Source organism: Panonychus citri, unplaced genomic scaffold (assembly GCF_014898815.1).
Source record: "Panonychus citri isolate SS breed McGregor unplaced genomic scaffold, ASM1489881v1 Contig00001, whole genome shotgun sequence".
Taxonomy (NCBI): domain Eukaryota; kingdom Metazoa; phylum Arthropoda; class Arachnida; order Trombidiformes; family Tetranychidae; genus Panonychus; species Panonychus citri.
In genome coordinates this window covers 1,944,667-1,954,392 of record NW_026515406.1, presented here as the reverse complement: position 1 = coordinate 1,954,392, position 9,726 = coordinate 1,944,667, and the positions used below count along the sequence as shown (strand labels likewise).

Genomic DNA, 9,726 nt, shown 5'->3' with positions numbered 1-9,726 from the left:
ATCGAAATCATAACAATAATAACAATTTCGATGAAATAAATGATAATTTACAGAAATTTTCTGTTACAAGTTAATTTAATTTTCGACAGAATTTAAATTTTTCCTTTGATTATTTGACTTTCCAATTCACCAATAAATCCCATTGATCAATCATCATCGTCATTCATTATTATCATGGTTTAATTGTAATGGTAATTAGTTGATTGTTTGTTCAATCGTAATAACAATTTACAAATAAACAAATTGAATCGCAATTTAGTAAAAATTTATTCTTATCATTGGTTAGAGTTGATTGTTGATTCTATTACCATAGTTAATAAATTTCCCGATTATTGTGATTTATATTTAAAAGGGTCAATAGATTAATTGGTTTTCTCGTTTAACAATAACAATCAACTAATTGTCAAGTTCACTGATGGTAAAGTTTGTTAATCATATTAAAAGCTTTCCACTTACGTTAATAATTAAATGTAATAATAAAATCAAATGGTTAAACAATCAATAGATTTACTCAAGTTCATAGTACTCAAATTAATCACAATTCCCAAAGTTAATTGTTATCAGAAAATTAAATCATTATCTAAATTAACTATTCAATTTTCCATTAAATTGTTTCTTCATTTTCTAAATGTTTAATCATCTAAATTGTTGATTAACTGTTCAATCCACTGGACTTGACAGTGATTATCAATTTAAATTAATCTCTCATTTTCCAATTGCCATTATCACTTGTGAGTTAATTACTTTTGAATGATTAATGACAATTAATGTTAATGGTCACTTGATTAACTTGGTTTCAGAATCACCAACCATTGGCTTAATCATTGTATCTTAATTGTGAGATAATCAATCTTAATAATAATCTTTAATTGTCTTTGATTAACATTTTCTTTCCATTTAAATTGCAACATAAATTTGTCCTTTTCTTGTTAAAGGTTAACCAAGTGTCGATTTTTTTTCTCAATTAATTGTTGATTTAATTGTAGAATATATCATTCCAAATGTCACATTTAAATCTGTCCTGAGTAATTGAAGTGAATTTAATATCCTTTAAACTGTTAATCTCTCTCATGAAAGGGATAATCCGACCGGAAGATAATACTTGGTATGATGTCCATCCGGGGTCACCGGTGGCGGCGAAACGTGAATAAATACTGATCAATTGGTAACTTTGACCTCTATCGGCACTGGTGAAATCTTCTGGCCTGGTGTATGGAATTCCCATCATGTAAAGTTTATCGAACCCGTGGCGCGCTCCGTAGGTTCCACCGGTAAAATCGGGTGAAAGGTATTTCTTTAAAACGGTTTCATTGTAATAAGTGAATTTACCGAAATAAACGGGATTCCGTTGATCGGCGGCCAAAATATCAGCGAAATAGTAACTGGGACAGACAAGGTACCAATCACCAAGGAGAGTGTTGTAGTTTTCCAACATGGCGGAACTTGGTGCAGCTTCGTAGCCTTTACAATAGGTTTTGATGAGGTCATTTATGTAGGTTGCGTTATTTTTACCAGGTAAGAGTATTGATCGAGTTGCTGTTAATTGTTGGGCACAACCTGTAACCGTTGGATTAGTCAGTTTGGGAAATTTTCCGTAAGTGGCCGGAGCGAAACCTTCATCGGTCACTATCCAGATTAAAATGGGAATCGACGGTGACCATTGGCGAGCGGAAAAAAGTTCTGGTAATGATGATTGAGGAAGAGATCAGATTCGAGAGTGGGGAAAAAGGCTCCACCTCGACCACCATTTCCCGTTAGAAGTGAAGTTTCTGGGTCAATCGCTGCTGTGGTCAATAGAAGAGCGGGTTTCGAGCGAAGACATTGTACAACTTGACCAGTGTTCATTTTAGATCCACGAACGTAACATCCAACCTTTATAGCGATGGCCTGAAGTCGGTTTAATGCTTCTTCCTTAGTGTCAACCCAAAGTACACTTGGTCCACCCGAATCAGCCACCAATCCGGAAATGAGTCCATTTGTTTTACCCGAAAGGAAAAGCATTGAAACAGTCAAAGCACCAGAAGATAAACCATAAAGTGTGACCTTTGACGGGTCTCCGCCAAAAGCTTGGATATTTTTATTGATCCACTTTAAAGCGGTCAACTGATCAGTAATACCAAGATTACCGGGAGCCTCGGAATCACCGGAAAAAAGGAAGCCCAAAGTACCCAATCGATAGTTAAGAGTGACCACGATAACATTACCAATCGCTGCGAGTGACCTGCCGTCTGTCCACATCGCATCAGCAGCGGAATGCATAATAAGTACACCTCCGTGAACATAAACGATAACCGGTAGTAGGTCAGTTTCATTTTTCACACCAACCGGCGACCAAATGTTCAAATAAAGACAATCCTCTGATCTGACCATTAATCCACCACTTCGTCGGATATCATCCAATGGACCTAATAAAGGTTCCCAACAATTAGGTCCATACCCGTTAGCCGAATAGGTTTCATTACTGACCTTACTTATCAATCGAGATGGACGAAATCTAAGATCTTCAATTGGTGGATCGGCATAAGGAATACCCTTGAAAACTTTGACCTTAATCTTCTCGACCGTTTCAGTGTAACCTTCGATGGTACCTTGAGGTAAGATCACTTTTGGTACATCTTCCAAATCGATACTATCAACAGTATCGACATTGGAACTACTAATATTGACATCTTTTCGTTTAATTTTCTCACTTAAATCATCACTAATTGTACTCACATCATCGTTAATCCTTGGGTCAGTTGAATTGAAATCAATTCCACCAATTTCAGACTGACCACTGACCAAGTTAATTAAACTAATCAATTGAATCACTAATGTTAACAATATAAGTACCAATGGTTGACGTTGATAACTAATCATTGAAATTAACTTAGTCATAATTTGGTTAATAGTAAATATGATTTAACAATTTACACCATGTTAGCATCATAGGTGTTTAATTGTTGGATTAAAACTCTGGATTTATCAATAATTAGAGGAAATAATTTACCAATTAAATGGTTTTCTCATCAATTTTTTCAATACAATCAAATTGATTTATTAATTTGAATCTCGTTTTACAATTTATTCAATTTATCAGATTTCAATTCTTAACAGCAATTTAATTATTTCAGCAAAATAAAAACAAAACAATTAACAATCAATAGAATCACCAGAACTTTAATTGTCCAGTTTTAATTCAATTTCTTATTGGTCAGTTGTTGATTTTTTTTCCTTTCTCAATAAAGTTGATTTAATCTCTTCAGGATTAAGATTAAATTAAAATTTTCCAAAAAAGAAAAACGAAAATTTAATCCAATTGATTAACTAATCAATTCGAAAGTTAAATCATTAACAAAGTTAACATTTTGTTTCCATTTTCATGGTCAACCTTTTCTGCTTTTGGTCAGTTGATATTCTGATTAATTGATTATCAATGTTTCCAATTTGATTGATTAAACTTTTTTTTTTACAATCGAAATTCAAAAAGGAGGAAAAAAAGAATTTCAAAATCTAGAACATGATAAATGTTCTGAATTCTGGTTTTTCGGTTAATTCGAAAAGAAAAAGAGAGAGAGAAAAAAAGGAAAATGAATGTTTTCTTTTCTCTTCTGTATCAATATTATCCAATTGTCTCTCATGAATCAATCCTGAAAAACGATTATAATTAATCACCAGTAAATCTACATGATAGGTAAGAAGATAATCTTTCAAATGAATTTCCAATCATCAGTTAATTGTTTTTCTCTGTTTTCTTTCACTAGGAATCACAATTACAATTACAATTTGTTTTCTCCATTCTGTCTCTTTCTTTTCTCTTTCTTTTTCTATTTTTTTGGGTTACTTCTGGTTCCTCTTTCTATCTCTGTCTATTTTATCTCTCTCTTTCTACAATTTCCCTTTCGACTTCACAATGTTTTGATCTTCAAGTGTCATTTGGTTTTCTCCTCATTCAGTTCACCTTACCTGTGATCCTTTACTTACCTGAGATCAATAATCTTTTTTGTTTCCTTGTGATCAATCTGATGAAATCTTTTTGCTCCTGGTTAACTCAATGGACTCCATGTATTTATATTTACATCTAATTGGTTATAGAGAGATTCAGATTCCATGAATTTTCAGGATCATCATCATCATCGCCATCATTAGTTTTCCTTCATCATCTCTTACCTTGTGTGTCCACCTTTGGATAAAAGCATAATAATAATAATAGTAATCACTCAACATTGACCATCGTCCATGATCATGAAAAAGATCTGGTCAATATGATTGAATCATTTATCCATTATGATTGTAAATATGTATTATTATTATTTTCATGATATTATTCATGATTACATTTGATTAACCAGGAAAAAGCATTAAGTCAATAACTTGTAAGGTAAATTGAATAATCAGCTGATTGTTTACTCTAAATACATTTGATGATAATCAACCGTTTATCCAAATAATGACCAATGAAACAAATAATAATAATAATAATTATCACTACGATTCGATAATTAATCCAATCAGTCAATGGGAATTGATTGTTAAATTTATGACCTCAGTTCGTGAAAATAATGTTACCTTAGCCAAGACAATTCTTGATGAAAATCGTGGTCGATTTGATCCCGACGAGTTTACCTGTCTCGATGAATGTACCTCACCTTTGGCCATTGCCATCGAACGGGATTATCCCCAAATGGTCCAGTTATTGATTAACTTTGGTGCCTCAGTAACACGTTTCGTTAACGGGTCAAGTCCACTTCATCTTGCCGCTCTCGGTGGCTCATTGGAAATCGTTAACTTGCTCATTAAAGCTCATGCCAATGTGGCCTCCGTTTCAAACTATGGTTCAACTCCGTTACATTTAGCAGCTCAGACAAAGTCCCATGGTATTTATCATTATCATTATTATTGTTTTCTTGTTTATCACAATTTATTAATTGCTCATTTCTTTTAATGCATAACCAGTGTAAGGTTAATTATCTCATTCAATCAATTATCGTTAACGATTTAATTCCTGTGTCTGTGTTATATTGATTGTTGTTTATTTCTTAATGGTAAATCTCATTGATGAAAGATGAATTTTCGATATTCCAAAAGTGATAGAACTTTTTTTTTTCTTTCGAATGTTATTCCATTTAGAACATTAATCAATCCTTTAATATACTTGTTTCTATTAATATATTGTTTTTCTTTCCTTAATCATCTATTCCCATTCTCATTTAGATATTGTTGAAGCGTTAATTGTGGCTGGAGCTCCATTAGAAAAGACTGATTCTGATGATCGAACCCCTTTGGCCATTTCATGTTCTAATAATCGTATCGAATGTGCCAGAGTATTGATAACCTATGGAGCTAATGTAAATGTTACCGATAAAAATGGAAACACACCTTTACTTGAATCTCTTAATCAATATCTTGGTGTTAATTATGATCTGATTAAATTGTTACTCGATTCTGGTGCTAATCCAAATCATATGAATAACTTTGGACAAATACCTTTGGTCAATGTTATTCGAAGGTCAAGTGAAACAAATCTCGAAGGTGCTCTCTCGGTTAAAGAGCTAATTGACCACAATGTACTTATCGATTGTTCCGAATTCAGTGTTTCCGGTGAGAATGCTATTCACTCAGCCATCTCTCATAATCAACATCGACTCGTTGAGATGTTAATTCGTGCTGGTGCTGACCTGGAAATTAAACACAACGGACTAACACCGTTGGATAGACTTGCCGTTTATGGACAAATTGACCTGGTTAAACTGATCCTTGCCGCTGGAGCGAAACCTCAACTTGATAAACAAACATGGCAACAATTAAGAGTCCGATCTGGAAATGATTATCGACAAATTATCAACACAATCAACGAATGGACGTCAAGTGTACCAACGCTTGCGAAAATTTGTCGAATCAGATTGAGACAATTTCTTTCTCGAAAAGCTGATCAATTGATTACCAATCATCTTTTGATACCTTCATCGATTCGTAGCTTTCTGTTATTCAATAATCTTTAATAACAATTAACAATCAACTCGACGGCGACTTTATCCTTGATTGTCAATCGATCAATACAATTGAACACAACAAAAATAACTCAATTTAAATTGTTCTCATCTACAATCAGCAGTATCACAATGAAACAATTAAACATTGGCCAATGTTAAATATCAGCATGAAAACAAACAATACTAATCGTCAACAATTAACTTCAACAACAATTAACAAATAACTTGAAGGTGATTAATGTTTTGTATCAGTTTAATGCTGGTTGTGTTTGTTAAATTAATTTATGGCATATCATCCGGGAGTTAATTGTACATGAAAAAATTAATGATCAAGAAAATAACAAAAAAAATTAGTATTATTATTGTTAACAAATTATATTGTAATTAAGGCAAAAAGAGTTAAAAAAAAGTTAATATGATAACATTGATTGTTATTTATTGGGTTTGGGTTAGTTTTTAAAGGTGGACACTGAAGCCAGCTTAAGTGTACTCGAAACGGCCTTTTGAAGGGGAAAGTTTTTGGCCTCATCTTCCCGACAACTACCAGTCCAATCGTCGTAGTTTAGAGCATAGGTCATGACACCGCCGAGTCGATGAGCGGCTGAATATCTTGATTTGATTGAGAGACTTCGTTCATTTTCATAGGAAATCCAATCATAGTTTCGATGGGCAAACGGAACTTGACCTTTCTCATCGAACTCACTGATTCCACCGTCTTTAATGAAAGAACATACTTGAGTGTAATTAATTTGACCTTGACCTAGTCCTGGACCAATACTCGGTGAATTAAAACCTTGACCAAAAGGAAAGGCCAAATTAAAGGTTCGAGCAAACGTTGGAACGCTCAAGATTAACTTTCGAATGGGAATTTTTTGCTTCATCCAAAATTTACAAACTTCGTCCTACAATTAACGAAAGCAATTTAATTAATCATTTAACAAAAAAGTACAAATAATTAATCAATTAACTGTCTCAACAAATCAATCTCACAACTCAATCTGTTAAAATCAATTGTGTTACATTCAATATATTTAATGATTAAGTTTGTCAATACGATAATTATCATGTTAATCCTTAATTGTTATCAAAATAAACATTTAATTGTTGATGCTAATCAATACTCACTGTACTTGAAATATCAATACCCGAATGAGTAGTGACCCTTGGGTAAAGTAAACTGTGATGTCCAGTGTAAGGTTTAGCCTCGGAATAGTAATGATAATCAAAGGTTAACAGGTTTAAATAATCAACACTCCTGTAAAGGATAATTAACCAGTTAATTAGAGGATAATTTAAAATTTAGATAAACAATTAACTCACTTGACCAATTCAGTTATATTGTAATAATTAGTTGCGATATCTGGATGACCGGAAACTGTGGCAGTGATTAGTGATTCCAGTTTACCTTTTCTTAAACACTCCTTGCGAGTTAACTGTTAATCAATGGAAAGTGACAATTAATATTAATAGGAAGCAAATTAGTGTTTGATTAATTGATTTAGTCAATTACCTTTAATAATGTGATCAGATCACTTTTAGTTTCCCGATATTTGGTCTCGTTTTGATGGAGCCTGAAAAAGTCAACACCGTCGAGTTTGTAAAGTGTAATGATCTCAATTAACGATCGGACAAAACGATTCCTCATCTCTTCAGTGGCCAGTATATTATTACCATCAGCTGATTGACCACTGGTCATCTTTGTTATTGTTGTTGAGTTATCCTTAGATTGACCCATTCGGACGGAGAGTAAGATTTTTAAACTTGGATTTCTGGTCTTCAATGAAGCCAATTCTTGTAATCTTTTTTTGTTAGTTTACAAATGCAAATGATTAGTTAATTGTATTGGATTAATATTTAATCGATTGATAATTGTTACAATTTACCTTTTAACATCGTTTTCTGGATTTTGGAACCAAATTAAATTATCTGGTCCAACGTAGGCAAATCCAACGGTTATTTGATCACAAAGTTTTGGATCAATTTTATTAACTGGTAAGATTATCCCTTTATCCGGATTATCGAGTAAATAAAAACAAATTGATCTAAATCCTTTTTGTTTAATATCCTCTTGTAGATTAATCATCTCAGAATCGGACACAATTGAATTAAGATCAACCATTTCATCACTTTGATTTGAGTTGATTAATTTAATTGGTAGACCAGTTGATTGGCCCATTTTTTTGGTAACAATTGAATGGTGACCATTAGAATTGGAAGTTGAACTTTTACCTCCAGTTAGTTTGACCTCACGATAAGTATAAGTTGATGTACCCTTAGGGTTAATTACACCTCGAATTGGACTAACGGTTGGACTAATTGAGGAGGATAGAAAGTTAAATGGAGCAGCGACTCGAATTGGTTTCAAAGTGGATGCTTGAGTGACCAGTGTTGGTGCAACCTGGACCACTGCTTGACCAGCGGGTATTTGTGAAAGTGTCAACAATGGCTGATGTGAGGGTTGACCTTTAAACTGATACCCACCGGTCATTATACTATTTAGATTTGCACTCTCAGGGGGTCGCGCTGATATTGGTAACAAGATCATTGGTGAACTAGATCCAGTTGAGGCCGGAAATCCCGTTAGTCCGGTCAATCCTTGTAATCCAGTTAAAGAGGGCAAAGAAATTGGAATCGGATGAAGCTGAATTATTGGCTGAATGTAAGCTGATGATGGAGATGAGGATGAAAACGCAGATGATGAACCTGATGTAATAAGGGAATGGGATGAAGATGGAGATGATGAGGATGATAAAGGTGATAAGGTTGTTAATAAATTGTCCACTCCAGTGGGTGGGGTCAGTGTGTTGGACAATTGGAAAGTGAATCGAGGTAAATTGTTATTTGAACGAACCGAAAATGGCATCGTTGTGTTCATTAAATGTCGCCAAACGGTCATTGAGATTCCATGCATCACAATTAACGATAATAAAGTGCTAAATGGAGCCGCCATTATGGTTAACAATTAACTAATCACTTGTTGTTGACACTTTTCACTTTTCACTTTGATCACAATCAAAAAAAGGGAATCAAATCAAATTTAACTATGTAAATGTTTGAGTTATCAAAAAGTTTTCAAAGTTCTTGATTGTTCAATGATCATCAAGAAACTGTTCTGATTGTTGTAAGTTGATTTAATTCAAAAGTGTTGATTAGTTGATGATACAATTAACTGTTATCCTTATTGTCACCATCATCTTTATTAGACTGATTGATTGATTGTTTGATTTTCATTAATCACCTTTGTCTTTAATTGTTAATTTATTTCTGAAACGGTTTGATAATCATTTTTAAATATTAAATCAAATGATCAACAATTAACTATCGTCTCGTTTCAATTGATTCACCCAATTGATTTATTTTATCCTCCAGGAAGTTAATTAATTGAATTTTCTTGATTCATTCAATTTTTATCTTAATTGACAATTAACAATCAATATTAAAATATTCACGTTAATTGCTATTGTTAATTATATAATCTAACTGTAACTTCCAGGTTTAACTTTATTAAAGTTAATCACTGACAATTAAACATTCACTTTCTAATATTTGGTTAATAATTAAGATTTGCTTGATTAACAATAATGATTACAATTTAATGACACGAGCTGATTAAATTAATTTATCATTTTAATGTTAATTACCAATCGATTGTCAATTAATTGTTTCATCATATTGGAAAAATTAAAAAGTTGATTCAGTTTATTGTTTGCAATTTAATCTTAAGTATTTAAACTAATTGTTGATATGAATACAT

General features: G+C 32.8%; 2 protein-coding genes and 1 pseudogene across 2 annotated transcripts; 1 reads left to right on the top strand and 2 right to left on the bottom strand.

The window, feature by feature from the left end:
- Nucleotides 1-848: 848 nt before the first annotated feature.
- Nucleotides 849-2,951, bottom strand: LOC128385650 (cholinesterase-like; annotated as a pseudogene).
- Nucleotides 2,952-3,214: 263 nt separating this feature from the next.
- LOC128385661 (ankyrin-1-like) lies at nucleotides 3,215-6,676 on the top strand. Its single transcript, XM_053344551.1, has 3 exons — nucleotides 3,215-3,673; nucleotides 3,744-4,856; nucleotides 5,194-6,676. The coding sequence occupies exons 2-3, from the start codon at nucleotides 4,430-4,432 to the stop codon at nucleotides 5,979-5,981; spliced, it is 1,215 nt and encodes a 404-aa protein (XP_053200526.1). The 5' UTR covers nucleotides 3,215-3,673; nucleotides 3,744-4,429; the 3' UTR covers nucleotides 5,982-6,676.
- Nucleotides 6,421-9,182, bottom strand: LOC128385639 (chitinase-3-like protein 1). Its single transcript, XM_053344536.1, has 5 exons — nucleotides 7,856-9,182; nucleotides 7,483-7,771; nucleotides 7,293-7,405; nucleotides 7,098-7,227; nucleotides 6,421-6,874 (listed from the first exon to the last, which is right to left on the bottom strand). Exons 1-5 carry the CDS (start codon nucleotides 8,920-8,922, stop codon nucleotides 6,422-6,424), a joined length of 2,052 nt encoding a protein of 683 aa, XP_053200511.1. The 5' UTR covers nucleotides 8,923-9,182; the 3' UTR covers nucleotide 6,421.
- Between the last annotated feature and the right edge of the window lie 544 nt (nucleotides 9,183-9,726).

Coding starts and splice junctions, on each gene's coding strand:
- LOC128385661 (XM_053344551.1), top strand. CDS start 4,430: ATGACCAATGAAACAAATAATAATAATAATAATTATCACTACGATTCG. Junction 4,857..5,193: donor AGCTCAGACAAAGTCCCATG/GTATTTATCATT, acceptor ATTCTCATTTAG/ATATTGTTGAAGCGTTAATT.
- LOC128385639 (XM_053344536.1), bottom strand. CDS start 8,922: ATGGCGGCTCCATTTAGCACTTTATTATCGTTAATTGTGATGCATGGA. Junction 7,772..7,855: donor CCAGAAAACGATGTTAAAAG/GTAAATTGTAAC, acceptor TAACAAAAAAAG/ATTACAAGAATTGGCTTCAT. Junction 7,406..7,482: donor ATCTGATCACATTATTAAAG/GTAATTGACTAA, acceptor ATTGATTAACAG/TTAACTCGCAAGGAGTGTTT.